At 34.6% G+C, this 26,563-nt stretch overlaps 1 protein-coding gene across 2 annotated transcripts in view; it reads right to left on the bottom strand.

Moving 5' to 3' along the window:
• Nucleotides 1-26,563, bottom strand: part of SLC4A10 (solute carrier family 4 member 10) — a 212,320-nt gene that overhangs the window by 161,466 nt on the left and 24,291 nt on the right. For both annotated transcript variants that reach the window (XM_058549098.1, XM_058549099.1), the window contains exon 2: nucleotides 18,961-19,042. In XM_058549098.1, coding sequence (XP_058405081.1) covers nucleotides 18,961-19,042 — 82 coding nt within the window. The remainder of the gene's footprint in view (nucleotides 1-18,960; nucleotides 19,043-26,563) is intronic.

The following is a 26,563-nucleotide window of genomic DNA, read 5'->3' as shown; positions in this document are numbered from 1 at the left end:
AATTCCTCACTTCCTTCAAGTCTTTGTTCATATTTCACCTTTTCAGGGAAGCCTACCTATTTAACGTTACACCCTACCTTCTCCAACCCTTCAGGCCCGTCATTCTCCTCTATTTTTATTTTTTCTATAGCACTCACATACCATGTAATCTACTTATTATGTTTAGTGTTTAACTTCTAGTTTCCCCCAGAAGTTTTTAAATTTAAGAAGAGCAGGGATCTTTGCTCTGTTCACTGATGTATTCCAAGTATCTAAAACAGCACTTGATAGTTCTTGGTGCTCAATAAACTTTTATTGAGTATATAAATCTTCTGCATAAATAGAGATGATATTTTTAAATAAAATACATATATAACATACATAATAATGCATTATGCTACTAAAGACATTAAGAAACTAAGAATGGAAACAAAGCTATTGCCACAAATTTCACAGCAAGAGCAGTGAAACAGCCACAATTTACGGCTATGAAACCACAGAGAAAATATTTCCATGTTTCTGTATGGTTAGCAACTCGAAAGCACAGAAAACCGGAATCTGGGTTAAAGGACAGCTTTGGAAGTTAAAGGTCGACTGAATGGATAGAGACCTTTCAAGAGATGTAGACACTTATCTCCCAGATTTATGTGTTTACATTTCAAAAGATAATAAAGCCTCAGAGCTCCTGACTGGTTTGTATTCCAAAGGGTTTAAACTAGAGACCCTCCCCTTCTCTTCCCTGAGATTCACGTATATAAAGGAGATAAGATTTCCCTCCCTCTCTCAGGAGGGGAGAAGACAGCTGTATAGTAATTCCTATACAAACTCCCAATTCATAATTTTAGGGCTCCCCTCCGGTGCGTATAATCATCTAGTTCTCATAGCATTATCCTGAAGGGGAAAAATGGGGCATGGAGAACCAATGTGGTTATTGCTGCAAGTAATAATAATAGTCTGCCCCGATCCAGAAACGTCATGTTTACTTTTAGAACAAAATAAATAAATGTAGATATTAAAAACTTATCAATGGATTTAGGAGATTTTCTAGAAAGATTATATGAGATAACATAATAGATATAAAATATTGAACATGATGCCCATTAACATAGACACTGATACTTGTTAGTTCCCTTTCTCCTTCATACCGCTCACCATCAGTGGCTTAAAGGAGTAAGAAAGCAAAATAAAATATTCCTGTCCCATTTCATTGTCTTCCTGCTTCTCTCTACATTGCCAACTTTTCTAATCTCAACTATAATAACCCTGGCCTAAGGAACTAGAGAATCACCTCAGATCCTGTGGAAAATAGTATACAAATAACATTTCCAGGTTAATATTACCATAAATTTTTCCTGCAATATTATGTCCAAAACTGAATTTTCCATTCTGGCAGACATCAATTAAGGAAACAAAGAATTCAGAAACTTAATGATAAATGTCTTTGTTCTGAAATGACTTAATTATTAAACATAATCTGAATTATTTTTCAAGATTATATAGGGAATAATATTATTTTATGATAAATAAAGGCCAAAAATTTGGTTAAAAGAGGGAATCTTTTCAAATGGGCATTTCTTAAATTAATCAAAATGATCAACAAGAATTAACTTTATATAATGTTAAAAACCCCAAGATAAATAAAAATAGAGAATCATTTGGATATGAATATACTTTGAAAAGAGTGAGAATAGAACAGTGCTGTTAAAAGAAAAGATTTTTTGAGATAAGCACAGAACACTAGAATTTATTCAGAATTTACCTGTATGTCAGTCGAGAGAAAACACAATTTCTCCATTAGAAAAACAAAGGGTGCATTAAAGGTAACACTGCTTTTTGAGCACAAATCTTGCTGTCACTGGATTTTTGACACTTAAATTGTGTGGATACTATCTTGTCGAGCAGGTCCAGAATTATTGTAAATGTTTTCATTAGAGGATTATAATACTAAAACAACTCTTGATGTGGCTGTGGTCATACTACACCGATGTTTACAAAATGTAGCAAGGAAACAGATGCATTTGGGGATGGAAAGGAATCCTACTATGATTAATAATAATACTAATAAACTACTCTCCTTTAGTTAGCTGGCAGGGAAGGGGTCACGGTATCTACTCTTGAAAAGAATTGTGTGTTTTTTTCCGTGAAATGAATATAACACAGCTGGTGCATAATTACTGAGCTGCTGCAGCCATCTAGATGTGTCAATCATGGGAAAAGGTCAAGTACATTAAGCTGAATAAGCATGTGATCTTTAATTCCATGGAGACTCTAACAGAGTCAGAAAACACAACAAGGCACCATTTATCATAATATATCAAAGACTCTAAGTCCAACAGAAATTCTCTGCTGAGGGAGAGCAATAGAGAGAAAGAAAAGAGACCAAGAGGGTGTGAGTGAGTGTATGCATGTAGTAAAGAGATACTATTAGGCTACTGCACTGTTGTTTCTTGTGTTGGTTTGCTGAGAGAAAAAGAAAGTGTCAACCCAGTGCTGATCACAGTCACCTGACCCTAGGGCCTTATTTGTAATCATTACAAAACAAAGGGCCCACATGACTGTGACTATTCTAGACAGAAAATAGAAATCTTGGAAGTGCTAATGTTGCTCATGAAAAGAACCATAGTCTGAGATTTTACTAGTTTAAAAGGTACTGTGGCATATTTTCAAAAACACTATTTCTTATAAGTTTATAACATTGTCTTGAGCAAAACATAGCAACTAAACTACTTCATATCTTGAGATAGCAGTGTTAGTTTTCATCTTGGGACATAAAAAGTCTCAATATGTAAGCCTCAACGTTTCTTGAATAAATGAATGAATCCCAATAATATGTATTTTCTAAGAAAAAAAAAGACAGGAGAATTCCCAGTTTTGATAGGCTGTAACACAGCTTGGTTTCGGGTGCTTACAGTGCTCAAAGAGAGACTGGAGTTCAAATCATTCAAGAAACGGGATATTAAGGAATGCTTATAGGGTATGATCCTTGCACTTAAAAAAGATAACCGTCCAATTGTTGAGGACTCACATCCAACAAATAAAACAGCAGTAAATAATACAAATTAGAATACAAATAAAAAGCAGTAAACAATACCAATCTGTATTGAAGCTAATGTTCTTGTGTGGTACCAGCCATTAAATGCTGTTGAAGTTCACTGTAGAGCGAAATCAAGGATAACGTGGGCAATCGGGGAAAGTCTGATGAAGAAGGTAGGACTTTACTTGAGTCTTAATAAGTAGGTTTTGGATTAGCAGATGAGTGGGAAGTCTAGAAAAAGGAGATAAAGTGCCCAAAAACGGAAGAGTAATTTTTGGGGACAATGTGAGGTGTATGTTAGAGCAGGGGAAAAAAGAAGGTGAGATAGAGCATGTATTTTTATAACCACAAAAGCTTGCAATTTCACTATTATTTTAAAACATTTATGTTTTGTTTTATTTTGCAAGGAAGAGGGAGAAAATAGATTAACATATGTTCTGGCATACTTAAAAAATGAATGCAAAAGAGAAGGTAGTACTCCCCACCTCCTTAACCCATTTTAATTAAATTATGAATTCTGAACAGCCCTGCCACTTTGCTTCAGGGAAATAGGTTAGGAAATGAGCAAAAATGTAAAACTGTAAAGTTTTCCACATTTAGTTTTGTAGTGTATTAATCTGAAAGACGTATGCACATGCAGAAAGTGGCTCATTCTGGAAATTAAGGACAGAAGGGCATGCTTGGAAAAATCTGAAGACTTGTTGAGAAGAAAAACAAGAGACTTTCATGAAGAAAGTTGACGGAATTCAACTATGAAACTGAAGGAATAAAACAATGGAAACATCTGAAAGCAAAGATGAAAAACACTTGGCAATTCTGTATAGATGTTTACAAATAAGAAATAGAAAATGTGGTAGATTTTTTATAATGGCCACAATATTTTAGCAGCTTCTCCCATCAAGAGGTGGAATCTATTCCTCCAACCCTTAAATGTGGGCTTGGCCATGTGACTTGTTTTGACCTATGGGACATTAGCAAATGTGACACAAACAAAGGCTTGGAGAGTGCTTGTACATTGATTTTCCCTCTGTTGCTTCTGGGAACTCTTACACCACCGTGTAATCAGATCTACCAAATCTGTCTAATTTTATCACATATAACCACCAGTATACACTCTCTTAGCACCATATACTTCCTTATAAAACTTTTCAAAATTTCAATTAAATAACTAATCATACAATCAGGTATATAATGCCTATGATAGGCTCCATAGATAGTAATATTGTCTGTCTAATCATGTTTATATTCCCAGTACCTGCCATATTCAAAGCTCAATAAGTGTTTCTTGAATAAATAAATGAATGACAACAAATCCAGACCCTTCTTCACGGCATTTTATGCTGTAGTAGGCTGGAATATTTAAAAAATTGGCTGACAAAGGAGAGAGAACTTTAAAGAAGATAGGATTTGTATTGGCAAGTGAAAAATAGATAGCATGCCTTGTAAAGAGAGTCACAGGAACACAGAGGGTCCAGAGATATGTATTAGCATACTTAACCTTGTTTTTATCAGGAAGTAAAAAGAATTTTTATTTCCTTAAACATTCATTGCAATAAACATGGATTTAGACTGACATGTAGAAACTATGTTTCTTATTTTTCCATTTTTTTACAGGAAAATTTAGGTGAAAACAACGACGCGCATTCTGCCATATATAACCTGGCAGCAGTGGTGTGCTGGAGCTGGCTTACACAGTTCACCAGAGCCAGCTGTACACATTTCATCCTAACGCTGTGTTCAGTGAAAACACTTAGACGATGTGAAATCAGCCATAGAGAAAGTATTTAACCACGAAAATTAGCAAATGCTACAAATCAAGGCTATGGGAGTCTAGGGGGGAAGGGAAGTGAGAGGGTTATCAGAACACCACTGGTTGGTGCCTGGTGGAGGCATAAGATGGAACTTGCTAATTTTCTTTTCTTGTTAAGTTGCTGACAATTCTCTATACTCACAAGTAATTTGATCAATTTACCTTAATAAATTATTATTACCTTAATAAATGAATGACTTCATTTTCTAGAAAGACCCACTTGTGTAGTTCAGTAATTATGTGGATATTGAGTAAGTACCCACCTCTGAGTGAAGAGAATAAAATAATTATTCTGGGCGAGGCAAAAGCGTAGAGCTAAAATGATGTTGAAAAGTGCAATTAGGGGTCATCCTCCCTCCTGCATCCATTTTCCTCCTCAGATTTACATAGAATCCAACGAGCCTTTCAGGAAGAAGGGAAGCTGAACCCAAATCCCTTTACTTTGAGATTTAAAGTCATTAGCCATTTCTGAAGGTATATAGTGCCCTAAATGAGGACAAGCAAGAATGGATCACAGCCCTCCACTACTAATCCCCATCGAGGAGGAGAGCCTGGCCTGTTTCCCAAACTCAACAGCAACCACCACAAATGCACCACGTGCATGAGTGTGTGTGCGTGTGCATGTGTGTGGCTGGTTCTAGGCCCATGTTGTGACTGATGCTAAAGGCCCTTCTGACAAAATCACTTAGGTACAAGGAGCTTACCTTGAGCGGGGAAAAGGTATGCCGATGTGCCCTGACAATGAGGAAAATGAAAGACTTGGGTCACTAAGAAGTATAACATTTAAGGCTCAAGGCAGGTTTTGGTATATGTGTACGTGGAGGAGGAGGTTGCGTGGCTGACTGGACAAGACTGTACAGATAAACCAGAAAGGATCAACAGCTTTAATGGACAAGGTCTTACACCAAATGATGGTGGGTAGTCACATAACTCTAGTGCAACTTCCATCACCTCCACTCCCTGGATGCCACTAGACTTGTACTTGGTGGTAGAAGAAACTGAGACTAAGGCGCTAGGATGCCCAGTGTTAAACATTTGTTGAGATCAAACTTGAGGGGCATATGTTGTATGACTGGGAATTCTAGAAAAAGGAGATAAAGTGTCTTTTTTTTTCACTGCTGTGTTACTAGTACCTGGAATAGTGTCTGGCACTTAAAAATAGGCACTCAATAGAGAGTTGGAGGAATGAATGAATGAATGAATATGAAGTCCCATTCATTCTCACTGACAGTGGCAACAAGTTAGAAACATTAAGGACTGATTCAACCATTTAGTCTAAATAACCCCAGGGAACCTGGAGAGGAGAATTGCAGGAGAAATACCATACTTCCAGAATATCCAGGCAGGTACTACCTCTGAGTTATTGTATATTGAATGTTAACCAAATATGACCTAATTTCATATCTCAAAATAATGAAGTCAGACATACCCTTTCCGTAAAAAAATTTTAGATTTGATGGTATTTTTTGCCACATCTCTACTTCAAATTGCTTTCTTCCTCAAGAAAGGTATAGAATAAGTTTCTGTGGTTTTCAAGAGGCATGAATAATTTACAGGACATTTTTTAAACCCTTCGTTTATAAAGAGTGAGCAGGTCTTTTCAAATTTAAAACTAATGAACTTTTCTTGTCAGTCAGAGAACTGAAAAACTTCAAGGTATTTAAATATGAAAGTTAATAAGGAATTTTTATTTTAAAACATACTCTAGAAGTTCATCTAAAGATCATAGAATTTAGAGCTGGGAAATTCTTTAGAGATCACCTGATTGAAACTTCTCATTTTAACAAGTGAAATAAACAGGAGTTGAAGAAATTAACAACATTTCTAAAACTAAACATTGCTAAGTAGCCATATCCACTAGAGTGATTTTAACAACTTAATAGTTTTTTTTCCTCATGTGAAACTCTATTTCCACATAACATGAAATGATAGTATATTTCATCTTCCATGTAACAATCTTTCAAACACTTTAAGTCAGCAGTCATGTTCTTTCTAAGTATTCCCTTAGCGTTTTCCTCAACTAATATTTGTATGAGATGACTTCTCCTGAGGTCATAGCCATCTCTTCAGTGTGTCTACCTTAGGTACATTCAATGTGTGAAAGTCCACAGGACACATCAGGAGCATTTTGGTAATGTCCACATGGACTCCAACAGCACTTATAGGTGGAAATAACATTCCAGGAAGCGAATCATCTAGGGAGATTATGAAGAATAAGAAGAAAAGAAAAATCAAGTACAGATATGGAGAGAAACCAACTTTTAAAAGATATATGAGAATTGTCAGAGGTTTGAAGAAATAGCTGGTACTTCTCACATTATGTTAATGTGAATATATTTTGGTACAATCATTCTGGAAGCCAACATAAAAACATGTATCAAAATTTTAAGTTTATAACTTTTTGAGCCAGTAATTCTCTTTCTGAGAATTATATCAGGAAGGTCAAGTACACAGAGCTACGTATACAATAATGTTCAGAGCAGTTTTGTTTAAAAGAGAAAAATGAGAAATAGTCAAAATGTCCACTGATAAGAGATTGGTTAAATAAAACGTGGTACAGCCATGCAATGAAATGCTAAGTAGCGATTAAAATGGATAATATCTATATTAACAGGGAAAGATATGAAAGTTTTTTGAATAAAAATAGAGTAGTTTAAGAATAAAAATGTACCATAATTCCATCTACTATATGTAATTTAGTTATAATCATGTGTCTGTTTCTGACATATAATTAAATTAATCTTCTGTTCATAATATTAATTCCATTATTATTCTGTTCAGAATATTAATAGTATTACTTCTAGGTGGTAAGTTTTGAGGGTTGTTGGTTTGTTTTATTTGCCGTCTTTATGCTTTTTATATTTCTTGGATTTTTCTAACTGAATTCATATTATTTTAATTTTTAAAACAATAAAACTATTTTAATTTGGGGAAAAATATGGAAATGTCAGGCAGAATAAGAGGGACCAGTGAATAAAATAAAAAAAAACAACCACAAAGAAGACACAAGAGAGATGAGAAAAGAGAACAATCTACAAATTAGGGCATAATCAACAGTTTTAAAAGCAACAGAGAATTCAAAAGGGCTGAGGACAGAGGTCCACTGTAGTTGGCAATTAAGAGCACTGTTTTAATAGATAGAATGCAGATTAGTAAACCATAAGAGAAAATTAAAGTGAGATAGCATGAGAGAAATAAGCCATTCACATAAACAGTTAATATCTCAACTTACTAAACATGACTTTCATTTTCTTGATTGATGTTCTTATTAACTGCACTGGTGTTGCTGACACTATAGCTTTGTATTAATCACGGTGATGTCATAAAATACTTTTGTGTGATATTGTCATCTGATTAAATCATGGCAATTTATCATTACAAGAAAAAAATTGAGTTACACAAAGAAAAAATAGGTATAATTCTAAATAATTTAGCTGGAAATTCAAAATCCTTTGCTAGTAAGACTGTAATACTTTTATTACAAATGGTCCCAAGGTAATTTAGAAGCAGTTTTGAAAGCAGTCAAAAAGAATATTCATAATTTCCCTGCCACAGAGACAAAAGCTTAATTTACCAGCAGAAAATTAAAAATGTACTTCCTTCTAGTCATGATTTCAGTCATTTTGGTTTCCTTTATTATCTTTCCACCTGAAGCTCACTAAGGGGTAGAAATGATAGAGAAAGGAAGGCAAGAGAATCAGTTTTTTCACTGTGCTTTCAGCAGTTCTGACACACTAAGGGAGTAGGAATGACTAGGTAGCCAGGAAAGAGGGAAGATAGAATGAGGGCGTAAACAAGGTCTCTGGGAGAAAATATAAAAGACAGCATTCAGAAAAGTAGTCTCAGAATACTGGTGCTCAAAATGGAATTAATTCAATTAAGGTTCCAGTGGTACTAGTACTGCTAAAATTATAGGCGTTTATTATCCAAAAAATTAAGAACATCACCTCTTTCAATATTCAATTTATTTCAATAAATGAATAATATTTATTCAATTTCAATAAATTAATAATATTTATTCATTATTATCAGTGTTTATAGCAATTGATATTTTAAATGTAAACATTTATGTGCAAAGTGGTCACTGTAATTTTTTTTCCAACAGGATCTAGAACTCAAGAGCCCTATTGACAGCACCAGTATCTAAACCTCCTTAGAGAACGAAGCGCGTAAAACAGAAACTGGCTGATTGCTTGTATCCTATTAGCACTTACTTAGATATTGGTGAGTGATGATGACTTCCCAAGAAAAGTCCTAACTGACTGGTAGCCTACCCTTGCTTATACTGCGAGAGGATCCTGTAGAGAGGAGATAACCTGTGGAGGCTATGATCACATGCAGCCGAGGAGCTTTAAAGTAGGATAGCTCTAGGGGGAAAGATTAGCAGCTGAAATAGAGATTTAAGAATTTAATTAAGAAGCAGACTAAGCTGATCTCCTCCACAATGTCACCTGCATAGTACTACTCCCACACTATTGAAGTGCGTAACTAAATAACGAACACACTTAAGTCTCAGATGCCTGGAAAACTCAAATGAAAAGTATGATGTTAATATAAACCTATGTGGTACACAGAAGCTTTGTCATTTGTGGTTTGTCTTCAAAGTATTAAGTATTTTTCAAGAAAAATATTTAAGGATTAAAGGAATAATTTCTTTGCCGTAAAGCTCCCTCTTTTAATATTCATAGGATTACATGTAATGTAATGAAAAGGAATTTCTTTTCATCTATTATATCTCTGAAATAGTAATTGATTGAAAATGTGACATATACATACAACTCAAACACACAGTTTTCACAGAGAAGATGTCTTAAGTCACACGTAAGAGCAAATACCCTAAATACTGTACTGTGCCTTTGCTAGGTAGAGTACAGTATTAAATGGAGCCTGATTTATAAGGAATGGTGAAGGTAAATGAACAATATGGGTTCTTGTTCTAAAATCAGCTACCTAAAAACTGACTTCCTAAGCTAGGGATGCAAAATGTATAAATAGGACCCCTAAATTATGAAACCATAAATTTGTAGGATTTCTTAGCCACATATACACATTAGAATATGTTACTATCCTCATACAAACACATGTCTATAACCAGTTGCAACTAATCTAATAAACCATGACCAAATTTAGAAAAATACTTTAGATCTTTCAAATTCACTTAAAACTACAATATACTGTAAAAGAAGACTATAAATATCAAGTTACCACTCACTTTAAATAGACAAAATATCATAAATAAATTACATATCAAAATAAATTGATGTGGGTCACATACAAAAATTATGTGAAACAATTAAAATAAAGAAATATGGAACATGATGTAGAGCTCATTGAGAGTTAATTTTAGGAATAAAAGTAAATTCCACTATCAAAGACTTTAAAAGAATATTCTTTTATTTGGTTCTTATTCTTAGGATACTCATGGAAAAATAGAACAGCTCATTATGAAATGTGCATAGGTGGCAAAGTTAGCTCAATGAGGGAATGAAATTTACTATTGGCTATTTTTTTCTGAAATCTTCAGTATTCATCTATCTGCCTAATTTCCATCCTCAGATATCCAAAGTGTTTGGCAGGCAAAATGTACAATTTCAAATGGATTTTGTATAATAAATTAACTGCACTAATTATTACCAATAGACCAAATACCACTTAGAATTGCCCCATTAATTGACATTGAGCCTATATCAACAATACTAAATTACACAAAAGTTAGTCAACCAATAATAGCCAGAAAAATGATTCTTTTTCAAAGAAAAGACATTTGGAATAAGGAAACAATAAAGATTATTCATTTTTTGATGCAGCAGAGACAAGAATTTAAAATAAGAGAACATGAGGTTTTAATAAAACTAGTCTCCAGTGGGAAAGAGGCTTTCCTATTTGTAGGAATGAAGCTGTCTAATGGGAATTTACTAGCTATAAACTTTTCAAATTTTTGCAAAATCATTTGGAAAAGTATTGTGATATGGGTACTAACTAACTATCCAATTCCTTATTGCTTCATAATAGGACAGTCTCAACTTTTTTTAAATAGTCATGGTCAAGTGAGTAAATATACCCAAGTCTTCCAGTTACTAATCATCTTGCTCCATTCAGTCACCTAAAAAACAAGGCTCAGCATTATCTTTAATTCTATAACACAGTCATTAAAAGCCCAGACTCTTGTGGGTTTGAATCCCTGCTCTACCACTTGCTAGTCATGTGGCCTGGGCAAGTCAATCTTTTGTGCTTTAGTTTCTTTATCTGTAAAATGGAGATAACAATAGTACTTACCTCATTGAGTAACTTCAAGGATTAATTCATTCTCCACTATCTGACCTACCCCATGCTAATATTTAAACTTTATCTCCAGTCACTCTTTACCTCCAGTGCTTTAGCCACACCATATTTGCCATTCCAGAATATAACAGATCCCTCCTTGGCCTTCAGAACTCCCATTCATCCTTCAAAGCCCATCTCTGTCTCTGTGAAGTCAACTTGGGTTTCTCTCAGCAGAATCCACTTTTTCCTTCTATTGGCAATTTTTTGTGATAAAAGATTAGAAAGAAAAGATCTAGGCCTAATTTTTGGCTTTTTCTTTTCTTTATCTTTTCAAACGATTTTTTACTTCGGTTCCAAAATATTGTATCATGATTATAGGATCAGCACTCATTATCTACGGTTTTTTAGTGAAAAACACTTTTGACATTACACTGATTATGGTCAGATGATTAAAGTTATCTTAAGATATATTAAAATATAGTTAATGATTATATTTATCTTAAGAGCTCAGGAATGCATTGGGTGAAAGGAAGAAAATAGGAGGGTACTACCATTGGTAGAATTATGTTGTATGATAGGTTTATGCTAGGTGCTTTACTTACATTATCTTTGGACTTCAGGTCCATAATATATTAAGTGGTCCCCAAAGGATATAAACTAGTAAACCAATTTTTTTTTCCTCAAATGGAATGAGCAAAAGACTATCAAGATTGAGGTATAATTTTCTCTATTAAATCCTTGACTTAAAAGTATTTTACCATCTGCCAAAAGTAATACAAGATAAAGGATATGTCTTTTTTATTTAATTTGTAGGCCAAGATTTAAAGATCAGTTTAACTTTTCCATTAAACTTTTAAATTTATGAATTCCTGAAAATCAGATTAAAATGTAACTAGATTTATTTATCTTAGTACAGTGCAACATAATTAGAAACTCCTGTATTTACATGTTAAATATTTGCAAGGTAATTAAATATTTGATGAGCGTTAATTATGCACCTAATTACATTACATAAATTTAACTTCCTTCATGATTAGTGACATATTATTGAATTATATATAAATGAGATTTAATGCAACACATTTTTTAGTACCTACCCAAAAAGTGTTGGATATCATGGAGAATGAAAATATGTGTCAGATGAAGATTTTTTCCCCCAACAAGCTTATAATCAAACAAGAAAGATAAGAAATATATGCATAACAATAATATAAGAAAAGATGTAAACTCAGAAAGGTGTGGAGAAGGAAGATAATTATTCTACCAGGAGGGATCAGGTAACACTAATGAATGGGCAAAACGGGCATTCTATTTCTGTGTGGAGGGAAAACACTAGCAAATGGAGGAGATGAGAAGGCATCAATTTGGTATGGGTCAATCTAAAAGGTTTTAAACAGAAAGTCTTTAATAATATTCCTGAGGTTTTACTGCTTCTTCTATGTTCTCAGACTGTAGAAAAATAGCAGGTATTATGTTAGAAATACTTGCCAAAAACATGGAAATAACAGTCTCTCTCTCACTAAAGAGGTTCTTTATAAATCAATGATTTGGGGAGAAATTTAACCTGTAGGGAGGACTGCCAGCTATAACAGGTGTAAGGTTAGGCAACAAAGCAATATGCAGGGTAAAGGTGCAGGCATTCTATATCACACACAAAAATTAACGCAAAATGGATCAAAGGCTTAAACATAAGAATCAAAACCATAAATTAGTAGGAAACATAGGGAAAGCTTTATGACATTGCATTTGGCAAGGATTTCCTGGATATGACACCAAAAGCACAGGCAACAAAAGTAAAAACAGACAATTGAACTACCTCGAAATTAACATTTTTTGTGTATCGAAAGACACAATCAACAGAGTATAAAGGCAAGCTATTAAATGGGAGGAAACATTTGCAAATCATATATCTGATAAGGGGTTAATATCTAGAATATATAAAGAGCTTCTACAACTCAACAACTGCAACAATAACAAAACCAATTAAACAACGAGCAAAGGACTTGAATAGACATTTCTCCAAAGATGATACACAAATGGCCAACAAGCATATGAGAAGATGGTTAACACTGCTAATTATTAGGAAAATGCAAATCAAAACCACAATGAGATATCATCTCACACCCATTAGGATGGCTACTATTAAAAAAAGAGAATTACAAGTGTTCGTGAGGATGTGGAGAAATTGGAACCCTTGTTCACTGTTGGTGGGTATGCAGAATTGTGCATCCACTATGGAAAACAGTACGGCAATTCCTCTAAAAATTAAAAATAGAATTACTCTATGATCCAGCATTCCCACTTATGGGAAATATTCAAAAGAATTGAAAGCAGGATCTTGAAGAGATATTTGCACACCCATGTTCATAACAACACTATTTGCAATAGCCAAGAGATGGAAGCAACTATGTCCATTGACAGATGAATGGATAAACAAAATGTAGTATATACATACAATGGAATTCAGCCTTAAAAAGAAAATTTTAACACATGCTACAACATGGATGAACCTTGGGGACATTATGCTAAGTGAAATAAGCCAGTCACAGGAAGACAAATACTGCATGATTCCACTTATATGAGGTATGTAGAGTAGTCAAATTCATAGAAACAGAAGGTAGAATGGTGGTTGCTAGGGCATAGGGGGATGAGGAAATGGAGAGTTGTTGTTTAAAGTGTATAGAGCTTCATTTTTCCAAGATGAAAAATTTCTGGAGATTGGTTACACAACAATGAGAATATACTTAACACCACTGAACTGTACACTTAGAAATGGTTAAGATGGTAAATTTTATGCTATGCATTTTTTATCACAAAAAAAGTATTTAAACAAAATTTTAGAAAAAAACAATTCAATTGTTTGACAGTATTGTCTTGACTGGAAATTGATCAGTTCTGTCAAAATGGCTAAAATAACAGCATTCATATTTAGCTATTGAATTTTCTTCTCTTTATTAACATCTAACTATTAATAAGACATACTGTTTTTACTGATTTGTCATTAATTTATTTTTATGCCTGCAGAAGATATAATAATAGTCATATCTGAAAAAAAATTCATTAAATTTTAAAGTACAGGCATCCATTCTGAAAAAAGCTGAACAAGGGAGAACAATGAAGAGAGAATTGAAGTGAATAAGAATAATTCAAGGGGCACTTGGTTATTTTCATTGGGCCCATGTGGAAATTGACCACATCCTAGCGTTTAGACTCAGTACAGCGTTGCACACTCTTTCATGTTGTCTTTTCATCAGATTCACTGGGAAACAGACTCTGAAATGCATCTGTCTTATTCACGACCTTCAACATACTTGCCACAGCTCGTTCATTTGTTCACAATAGTGAAACAACGTGATGTTCTGCAGAATATCCACTCAGTCCAAATCCCTTTGGACTCTATTATGACAGAGGGTAAGAGAGTTAACACAGCCCTGGAGCAAGACCATAAATGTATATTGCTGCACTCCCCAAAGGAATGTCTACTTCTGGTACTCCTTCTTGAAAGCAGTAGAAAAAAAAATGCATTTGCCAGATCAACAGCTGCATACTATGTACCTGAGGCCAACCTGCTCTAAAAAGACTCCACATCTGATACAGCTGCAATTTATGCTACCATTTGGCTGAGTCTGCAGTAATCCACCACCATCCTCTAGGATTTGACAAGTTTCTGTAGCGGCCAGATTGGTACATACTTTAGGTCTTAAAAGATGGCACTAATCTCTGCCATTTCCCGTCAGATGCAATACTGATTTTCATTTACTATCATGGCCAAGGCAAGTAGTTTCAGAGCCTTTTCACCCACTACAATGGTTCTTAACTCCACAGGTTAAGAAACCAGTATGAAGGTCCTGCCAGTTACCAAGTATGTCTATCGGTACTGCTCAGGGACCAGGAAAATGATCAAGTGGGTCGGATTCCTCAGGAAACACACTCTGAGGTAGAGATTTGTTGAAGAAAGCTGTCAGAATAACACCTGTGAGGAAATATAGGCAGCAGCATTCGGTACAGGAAGAAGATGAATTACGGTACAGTTGCAATAAAGGCCTAGTTGATTCCACAGGAGGTTTTAAAGCTGAGACAGCCCTTCAGAGTTAGTTGTACCAAATTGAGGCAAAGAGACTAGGCCTTTACATTCCTTCACTGATCATTCATTGAATTCAATATGCCACAAGGGAGGCAACTCCCAAAGGCAAGAGGCAACTCCTTTCAGGTAAAGGTAATTTCTAGGAAAGAATTCAGGTGTGAGACAACAGCAGGCAACATCCATGGCAACTGGAGAAACAAGTGCCTCAATCCTTAAGAGGAGATATTGGTGGTTCATCATAACATCCACTAGCAGGGTTGCCAGATTTAGCAAATAAAACATGATAAATAAAAATATTGCACGGCATACCTATACTAAAAAGTTATTCATTGTTTATCTAAAATTCAAATATAACTGAGCATTGTGTATTTTATCTGGCCACTCTACCCACTGCACATGTATTAAAGGGTAAGTAGAAGAAAGAATTTCAAGGGTATTAACGCATTCCTCCTTTTATAATCTTATACTTTAGATAGTACTAATCCCACATGGACGTGGGAGACCAAAAATAAATATCAGTTAACCTCACCAACTTTTGCTCTACTCAGAATCCTGAGGTGGACTAATTATAGGGATTCAATGCTGCTCAAACATTTTACCATAGGAAGCACAGTATGCTTAGAAAGAACACTCTAGCAATATTAAGGAGGGTAAATTGTGGGAAAGACATAGTACACAGTATTCGGAGATGGAAAGAATTAGAGCAGTGGCAGTGGGAATGAAGAGGAAGAATTGAGAAGACAAACCCCTGAGGTAGATTCAAAGAATTTACTGGCTGCATGATATAGAAAACTAGGAGGTGAACAGAACTAATAAAATTGTATGCTCTTGATTTTAAATAATAGGAGGAGAAGAGAGAGAAAAAAGTACAAGATATATGTAAAACAAAGGAATAAATAGGTTTGGAGAGAGAAAATTATACACTTGACATATTCATCAGAATCTATAACATATGTGACTATATTAACTAATATACTACACCATTGGTTGATATTGGTCAAGTGATCATTTTCCATTAAATATATTTCACCTGAGACTTTATAGATATTTTTAACTATCTGGTATTTCTTTTTTTTTTTTTTTTGTGAGGAAGATCAGCCCTGAGCTAACATCCATGCTAATCCTCCTCTTTTTGCTGAGGAAGACTGGCTCTGAGCTAACATCTATTGCCAATCCTCCTCCTTTTTTTTCCCCAAAGCCCCAGTAGATAGTTGTATGTCATAGTTGCTCCTCCTGCTAGTTGCTGTATGTGGGATGCGGCCTCAGCATGGCCGGAGAAGCGATGCGTCAGTGTGCGCCTGGGATCCAAACCTGGGCCGCCAGCAGCGGAGCACACGCACTTAACCGCTAAGCCACGGGGCTGGCCCTGGCATTTCTACAAGCTGTGCTCAGGATGTTAAACTATACCAGTAATTCTATTACCTAAGTATATACATATAAGTCTTGAGAAACACTAATTTTCAAATTTAAAATTTTAATTGAAAGAAGAGTTTATAAAATGTTTGTCTTCAATATCAATTCCCAACTCTATTTCATTTACAATACGTATCTATCAGCGTGTTTTATCTGCATTACTAAAGAAGCTCTTAAAAAGTGAAGCCCTGGTCTGTTCCTTTAATTACATAAAATGAGAAACTACCACCACCATTACCCTCAGTAATGCTATCTTTCTAACTGGTGCTGTCCCACTTACTCATTTTATATTATGCTGCCAGTTGATTTTTCCTGAACCATGACATCCATCACATTGCCCCTGCATTATTTTCTGAGTTAGAGTAATCAACCCAGAAACCACTAATAGATCTATTAATTCTTTGTGTGCATCACAGCAGAATCCTCCATAGCATCCTCAAATGCTAGGATGTTCATCTACTTAGTACGGTCTGAGAGCAGAACAAATATTTAGAAAGTCAATATAAATAAGGATTTTCCAATTTCCCTTCAAAATTCTAATTTGTAATGTTACATTTGCATTCTATGATGTTAATTTCAATCACCAGTGACTTAGATACAATTATTCACTTCTGGGATTAAAATACCCACTATAAACATCAATAAACAGAACAAAATCTGGCTTATCCAATTCTGTTTTGCCAATCAGAAATCTCTTTTAAATATCATCATACACTGTCATCTGTATTCTCTAACCATTCCCAACAAAAGAAAATGTTTGTAATACATCTTGCTATAATAATTAAAATTACCTTATTAAATCTTATTTTTATATTATGTATTTGCACCCAAAGGAACACTCAATATTTTGCTGTAATCATTTATAAATTATTAACTGTTAACTTCCAATTTTCTGTGTATGGATCATCCATCATAATCTTTAAACTCAAGATGGCTTTTCCCTGGAATTGAGTATATTTTTAAGCTAACTTCTTGCTTTATTAGGTTTTCTTGTGTGTGTTTAGTAAATACAAGCATAGCTTATATGTCATGGCATGACATAAGTAGGAAGGTAAATACGTTGCTGAGAAAAAAAGGTAATATAATGGCATTTCAAATCCAAGGAGAAATCATCTTCATATTATCCATTATCAGTTAGATTTTTCAAGTTTGTGTTCCCTTCAATTTGTGAAATGAATATGGATAGCACAGTGAATCACTACACCCACCCAGTAAGTATAACCTTCCAGACCTGGGTATTTTCTGTGCACCAAGCAAAATGTCAGGCACAGAGTAGGTATAGTTGTCGAAAGCTGTCTCTAAATATTATATTAATTCTCCTGTTCTTTAATTGTTGTAACTAAAGATAAGACCTAAGAAAAATGAATTTAATTGTAATTTAAGTGTTTACATTCCAATTCTTAAGGGGAATAAACCCTTACTTCTCAGCTGCAATAGATTATTAGGAGCTATCTGATTAGTTTTACTTCAGATCACCTAGGTTTCACTTTTCAACCAAAAGATGAAAAATATCATGTATCTTGTATCTCACTAGTAATAATTTGTGGTTAAAAGTTAAAAATGAGCTAGTGGTGTATGTACATTAAACTGTGGTGTAATAATAATTGTCCTTACTTACATAACTCTTACACCAGGTACTATTCTAAGTATTTTTCCCTTAATTCTCACAAAACTTTAGGAAATATATTCCATTGTTATGTTTAACAGTTGAGAAAACTGAGGCGCAGAGAAGTTAACTAATTGGCTGAAGTTTCTGTAGCTAATAAGGTGCAGAACTGATATTTGAACCTAATACAGTTTGGTTTCAGAGCCTGTACACTTAACTGCTAGACCATACTACCTCCTTGTTGAATTATCTGACCTTCTTCCTGTCAAAGAGAACATACGCAAATGGTGCCTCCATCTTTCTCCCGCATATATCTGAGTAAAACTAGAAGACCAAGTGTCTTTAACTCTCTTCCAGTGACAGCCTACTCTGACAACATAGGCTGGATTAGATGCCCCTCCTGTCCTATTCTCCCCTCTCACATAGCACCTAATATGCTGGTCTGTCATAATTTTTTTCTTTTCATTCCCCAATCAATTATAATTCCTTGAACCAAGGATTATTGAAAGACTGGCACACAACACAGTGCCTGGAATAGAGTAGAGGTTCAATAAATGTCTGTTGGATGAATGAATGCTTCTCATCGTTTGCAGGCCTGCCCATTGGCATTCTGGACTGCACCAAAACAATCACATCCACCACCTACCACCACCACCATTACTCTGATATCAACTTTTCCAACTCTCCACACTGTGACAAATTTCACATTTCTCTTTGGAATACTTTAGAAAAGCATATCAACAGTTATCTCAGGGGAAAAAATGTCTTACCTTCTAAATCTTCTTTCTCAAAGTGTGTTTTGAGAATAGAACGAGTTCCACCTCTATCCACAACTGCCTCTTCATCATTTCTCTGTAGAATGGGAACAAAGAGGATTAAATAATAGTACATATATTCTCTTAATTTCAGAAAATAAACTTTAATATGATCTAATAGTGTAGGGGTTTCATTCAGTCACTTAAACCTATTTGTACATGACTATTCTATGCAATTATCAAGTGTTAGTTTAAAAAGGAGGAGACTAAAATTAATTTGACCACATAGTCAGTGAAGGAATGTCATTTTATTTTCCATGAAATGGGAGGCAAACATTCTAGTTGGCATCATTTGTTGGTGAGATGAAAAACAGAAAACAAACTGTTATCCCATCAATTTAGTAACAGGAATTTTTATCTCTGATAAAGAAATCTCGTAGGGGCCAGCCTGGTAGTGCAAGTGGTTAAGTACGCACGCTCCGCTGCGGCGGCCCGGGGTTTGCCGGTTCAGATCCTGGGCACGCACCGACGCACCACTTGGCAAGCCATGCTGTGGTGGCATCCCATATAAAGTGGAGGAAGATGGGCACAGATGTTAGCCCAGAACCAGTCTTCCTCAGGAAAAAAAAAAAAGAGGAAGATTGGCAGATGTTAGCACAGGGCTGATCTTCCTCACAAAAAAAAAAAAAGAATTCTTGTAAACAAGATGACGTTTTCAACTATACAAGGAAAATATGAAAATCGTTAATATTAACATCACTAATGCTATGGTAAGGTGAAATAATTCCACTTCCATTAAAAATGGGGTTGGGGGGATCTAATATCTTGATAGCAATTAGTAGCAATTATTAGGTAAACTACTACTCTAATTACTTTGCTTCAGCATAATGCATTTTATTCAAACTAAACTGTAAATTACAATCATGTGCATTAAACTTTCATTCGGTTTCTATATATATAGAAATATATAGAATATACACATATATATATATTTTACCTATTTAGAATGGCTGGGCAGACACTCTGTCTTCTGGACATTGTACACATGCTCAAAACAATACACTCACTGATTTGGTACTCAATAAAACAATAGGGGAAGGGGTGAGTATAATCCATTCTGAGTATACAGAAATGACAAAATATAAAATACTGAATGAAGTGAAATACAAATTATTTCCAACTTTTATCTCATTGTTAACACGTATGTAAAAATAGCCTTAAAAGTGAACACTGAGCACAAAAGGAGAAATGGAAAGGTAGACCGAAGATGAATGAGTCTCCCAAGATCTTTTTCTAAGCCTATTCTAGTATAAGACTTTAGAAAAGTAAAAGATTTGTGTGGCTTCTTTGAAAGCTTTTTAATTCCTGAACATAATCATGATAAAGATTTGGCCTCCATGTTTTAAAAATCAGTACTTTCAACTGCAGCATTATAGACATATTTCAACCTAGAAAGATTGGCTCTCATGTGCTTCACATGCAGCAAAATATACAGCAGAAGGACATGTTTTATAGCCTGTAGTCTTGTGTCTTTCTGACAACATGTGCTGAGACAAGTCAGGGCAAAGTGTTTGAAATCAGAGTTAAAGAAACCTACACTATGAATGAGAGAAAAAATGAAAATGAAGACAGGATTCAGAGCTCATTGCTCTTCTGTTTGGCAAAGTTCTAAAAATCTGTTGGTTTGAGCAAAATAACAATGTTTCTATTGTTATAGAAACTAAAGATGGGATTTATATAATTTTCCTGAACCAGACAAATGCAAGTTTCAGCCTATTTAGAATCTGTTATTGATACATTTACAAATTAAATTTATCCTCTGTGCAAGACATATTCAAATATATGTCACATTGGAATGTATCTCCGCCCTTGGGGTGTTGTTATGAAGAATGCCAAAAGCTAAGTCATGCATCCATGTTCAAAGGTCAGAAGGAGCACTATTCCACTGTATCTCACAATGGCAGTCTCTTAACTGCAAAATGGAACACTTTATATGGAATAAGATGTTCTCTCCTATACAATATTTAATTTTGATTTCAAAGACCTGAGTCAATTTTCAACTTATATAAAATGGTTTATCTCCTTATTTATAAAAAGCATGCATGCTGCCCACGTACAAAATATAATTCTATTGAATAGCAAATGTTAAGATATTGAGATAAAATTTTGCAACAGAAGTAGAAGTGGAATCTAAATAGGAAATAGTCGATTACTTAATTACTACACAAGTTGCAAACAGAAGTGACCTAATTGTTTTTTTTTAAAATCACCATGGAACTTCCTTGCTCCAGGAAGCCCACAGAACTTTTCTTTTTTTTTGCTGGGAAAGATTTGCCCTGAACTAACATCTGTTGCCAATCTTCCTTTCTTTTTTTTTCTTGCCTCCCCAAAGCCCCAGTACATAGTTGTATATTCTAGTTGTAGGTCCTTCTAGTTCTTCTGTGTGAGCCGCCGCCACACAATGGCTACTGACAGATGAGTGGTGTGGTTCTGCGCCAAGGCACATCGAACTTTAACCAGTGGGCCATCAGGGCTGGCTCAGAAGTGACCTAATTTTAATGTTACTTTGAAAGAAAAAAGAACTAGAGCTAGAATACAAATGTTACTCAATGTAAGTGACTTATTTTGAGGTTTCATATACATTACCCTCCTTAAATATTCTCTGGATGTTCCATAAAGACACCAAATATATGATCTTTCAGTCTGAAAATTCCCAAGATACAAATTAATACAAATACATATAGTGAAATTCCTCTACTTTGATTACAGTTCAAAAGATCATTTCAATATTATTAAAGATTTTTTAATGGAGTATTTCCCTTCCCCCTTATTACCAAGAGCAAGTAAACATCGGATGTGATGAAGGGAATACAGAGGGACATATGGCACTAACTGCCAGTCTAGATGGTAATCCCAAATACACTGGTAAGATTTTTATTTCACGTTGTTCTGTTACTCTCTTTAGATTTGTTGAACACCAAATACATTAATGCATCCTAACTGCCATTTAGGAATAAATTCTAGCACTGTGTAGGAAGTGAAGATATACTACATTACCTCTCAATACAATTTACCCTTGCCACACCATTGGGTAAACATTTATAAAATGATTGATTCCAGTAAATAGTATAGGAAATGTTTTAAAATTTGGGGGGATATGACCTATAGTCAGAAATATATGATATATCCCAGCACAGTCATATATTCATATATATGTAATCAAAACAAAAGTTTCACAAACCAATATTTACCCTTACTATAAGCAATGCACTCTGATATTTTCTGTTCTAGGGTATTCTATTTCATTTAAAAATGCTAGTCACTATCCATTAAATTTATTTCAGGACTTAAAAATGGGTTGTGACCTGCAATTTGAAAAACACTGGTATAGACTATGACCCTGGGACAAAGTAATAGTAAGTAATTCACAGAGAAATCATATCTTAAATCCATTTACATAGGCCTCTAACCAAATGAACAAACAATAATAAATTACTTCTCAAATCAATATTTTTCAAGGTTTGAAGTTTCTGATACATTAAGTTTGGGGACATATTATGTATGTATGTATTACATATATGTAAATCACATATCCTTTGCTGAACTATTTTGACTTTGTTTTTCCTTCCACCAGGAAATGGTTTGCTCTTCCTAGTTCCACTGAAGCACATATCTCCCATGCCTTCCCAGGAAAGAAGGAAAACATAGTATTATCTATGATCCTCTCCAGTTAAACCCTGCTTATGACTAAATTGATTTGTATTCAGTTATTTTAAAGGCAAACTCCATGTACTTGGCATAACTCAAATGCATTCTATGATTTTCCACAGTTTGATTACTTCTAAACATTTAGACATTTGTGTTTTGGATACAAATGTATATATGAAGGTAAATTGAGAGTATATCTACCTCCAAAAAAATTTTTTTAAAGGAAGAGTTTTGTTGTTTTTTTTTTTACTGAACAATTATTAGAGAGCAATAGCAGAAAAAAGAAATTTCTAGCTCAGTTCTCATATTTGAAGTGACCTTGAACCAATACACTCACTTATGAAAGGGCAACTAATATGGGCCAGCACATTTAAGTGTTAAAATATTCAGATCAAAATATTAACAATTTCTTCTAGAATTGTTGACAAATATCATTAAACCCTCTATAAATATGTAAATAATGCATTTTTCTAATTTACCATAACTCTTGAGCACAGACTTCAACGAAATAAACTTTTCTAGTTATACAAACCAAAATCTAACAGTATTCCCATGAATTTCCAGGAAAATTCAAACTTTTTCAAGTCCTTTTGATAATTCTCCTCTCATCTGAGAATGGATTAATAGAGGAGAAAACAGTTCATTTTCAATTCAGAATTCATTCTTCCCTAGAACTATTTACCATACCAATTTTTAAAAAGCAACCAATTTTCCTGACATTTTTATTAGGTATTAGAATGGTATCATGTGCTGTATATTCTCACTAGCCCTCACAGATCCACTTTCCCCTCTTCTCCACCACGCTCTATGTCTTTATGGACTGCATCACCTTTGCCTTCTAGCTTCCAATTGAGTTTAGCCAATGAGAGATAATGACAGAGGACTGAAGAGCGGAAGGAGAGAGACATAGGCCCTGTCGGGTCACAGTTTGGAAATGGCTGTGTTCCTCTATCAAAGACCAGAACTCTTGTCATGTGACTCTTCTACAGCTACAGGTCTTGCCAGTTTGCATTGACTGCTCCCACACCTTGCTCCTTTAGGCCTAGGAGGAGTGACAGTTTCTGGCTGTTGCAAATTCATGTGATTTCACTAACCCTAATTGATATCCCTTTATCTTGCCCACACCTTTAAAAATAGTCCCTTCATTAAGCTCTTTCTATCACCCTTGTTGAGTGACCATCTGTTTCCTGCTGTGACCCTAACCTACACATAAGTCTCACGTTTATTTTAATGACTAAAAATCCATGACATCAAATTTTTTGGAGATGGACATATAATTAAAATGTCAGCCTACATACAGGACCTTAAGAAACAGCTATCAAAAAATACTGCTGAAATGAAGAGAAGAGGAAAAAACGGTGGGGAAGAGACTCTGAGTCATCAGAGAACTCACAATATCACGATTAACTCAAGAACGCTTAATTTCTGAAAGACATGAGAAAGAGGGTATGGAATAAACTTCTGGATGTGTGAAAAGGAGTGAAAAAGAGTTATCAAATATAAGTATTTAACACTTGCAAAGAATGTTCCCCTTAACTCAAGGAATGCATGTGTATATTTTTACTCATGAAGCTCCATGCAGAAATTACCTTTCAATTGAGTTCAAAAGGTCTCTCTTGGCTAATATGAATGAATGATTTTCCAGTTGTTTTAAGGAGTAGTAGAAATATATAGACACATATATTTTATAAACATGACCCGAGAGCTAGCTTTTTAAGTGTTTATTATTTCCAAAGGCTTGAAACTTGTCAATCCTCATTAATGTTAAAAGACTTCATGGAAAACTAAGGTTGATTTCATTCAGTTCACTAACATTAAAACAGGTATTTTCCAAACTTGTAACATCTCACATACCACGTTATTTTCTTACTCTTCTTTAACAATGTGTTGCAATTTTTTCATTAAATAACAGATGCAGAATTTTAACTTCTTGGTTTTCTTAAATTAAGAAATTAAGAAAATTGAACATTAACATGTAGATTCAATGTTAATATTCAACACAAGCATCTGTATTTACTCTGGAGGTGTTCCATTTTTTCATTACCAAATAAGCTAAAGTATGATACAAATATGAAAAGGTCAACTGTTTAATATCTAATTGTATTATGCTGTGTTAAATAGGACAATATATGTGAAAGCATCAGCTCAGAAATTAACATAAGAGAAGAGTTCGATAAATACTAGCTGAACTGGAATCTAAGCATAAGTTAAGCCTAACTTTAAATTTCACTGATCACATCATATTTTCATAAAATAAATGAACCCATCTAATTTTACTAGCATATACTTTGAAATTAGGTATTTAAAATCTGGTACGTACTCTAAAATATAGACTATACTCTCTCATGGTAATACAAGTTAAATCTATCTTATATACTACATCAATTAAATCATATGATGCTTATTTATTCTTAATTAGCCCAGTGAATCACTCTTTCTCCTCCTCTATGTATTTTCAATAAAGAAGCAATGAGTTCCTTTCTAAAGTATCTAATTGGGGAAGTAGCAATTAGGTTTCATTTACTTATGCAAAGTAAATGTGTTATTTCATCTTTACACATATAAGAAAAAATAGAACTGAGAATAAGAATTGGAGAGTGAAGTCCTCTGTCATAGGAATAGGGTTAAGAATGTATAAACTAAACCACCATGTAAAAATTTCAAGATTTTTCTTATCTCATTTACTTGGGAAAACTCCACCCCTGCAAACTTTAAAGGCCACTTGGGGGACTACACAGGTCAGGGAAGTTCGCCTGTTGAAATGAATAGTCCACAGTCAGGTTCAGGGGTGCAAGTCTTCCAATGCTAGGCTATTTCTGTCTCAGTATTAATTTCATCACAACATACAGTTTTGTACTTACTACTGCCACTGTGACCTAAAGAATACTATCTCTCCTAGTGGGCCTAACATCTGATGATTTAAAAAGGGAAAAGTTAAAAACAATTTTAATCAGCCAAAAGTATTTTAAAGAGTAGTGATACCTGCATGATTGAGTTACTGCCTTATTTGCCCACCTGATTCTCCAGATTTGTTTGTTTGTTTTGATTTCTGGACTTGATTCCTGCCTTGTTCTTAAGAGTCCTTCTAGAGCCTCAGTTCTGCCCATGAACCCAATTTTGTACCCAGACAATGATATTAACTGCTGCTAGATTTCCCTACTGCTGCCTCAGGCTGTCTTTACTCTCTTCATGCTGCTTTCTCATAAATGCTATACAAGTCTCCATCTGTCTTGTCGGCTTTCCTTCATCTGTCCCATTGTGTCCTTCCCTAAGCATCTGCCACACCCCCATAAGGTTGTTCGGTGCTCAAGTCCAAGTTCTTGCTGGTATGACCTATCCCTCCGCTGCTGATGCTCCCATTTAGGAGGTCAACAGAAAGGCAGTGTTGGATAGACGCTGAGAGTTTGTATAGGAGGCCATATACCACCCAGATTCAAGTCCTGTTTCAGTTAATTCCTAGCTGTGTGACTTTGGGCATTTTATGTAATCTCTCTGTGTCTCGAGTGACTGATTAATACATCTAAAGTTCTTGAATTTGCCAGACATGTATTAAGTTCTCAATAAATGTCATTTATTATTATTGTTATTTATATTATTATTTGTACTACTGGAGCCACAAAAATAAATAAGACATGGTTTCTTCCTTCAAACAGCTTACAGACTTCATGTTAAATACAATACACAATGGTATTGTGAAAGAAATTCACACAGGGAACACTCAACTATAAAGGTGATTATTTTTCTCCAAAAAAGTCAGTAAAGACTCCATTAAAAGAGACACTTGAGCTGATTTTTAAAAGATCAACATATCTTTGCCAGGTGGACAAGTGGACAAAGTGGTAGTTTGGTCCTAAGTATCAAGACAAGAGCCTAGTTATTTGAATAAGGGTGAAAGATATTAGTAGAACCC

The sequence above is a fragment of the Diceros bicornis genome, chromosome 10, assembly GCF_020826845.1.
Source record: "Diceros bicornis minor isolate mBicDic1 chromosome 10, mDicBic1.mat.cur, whole genome shotgun sequence".
NCBI classification, from domain to species: domain Eukaryota; kingdom Metazoa; phylum Chordata; class Mammalia; order Perissodactyla; family Rhinocerotidae; genus Diceros; species Diceros bicornis.
This window is presented reverse-complemented; position numbering and strand designations above follow the sequence as displayed.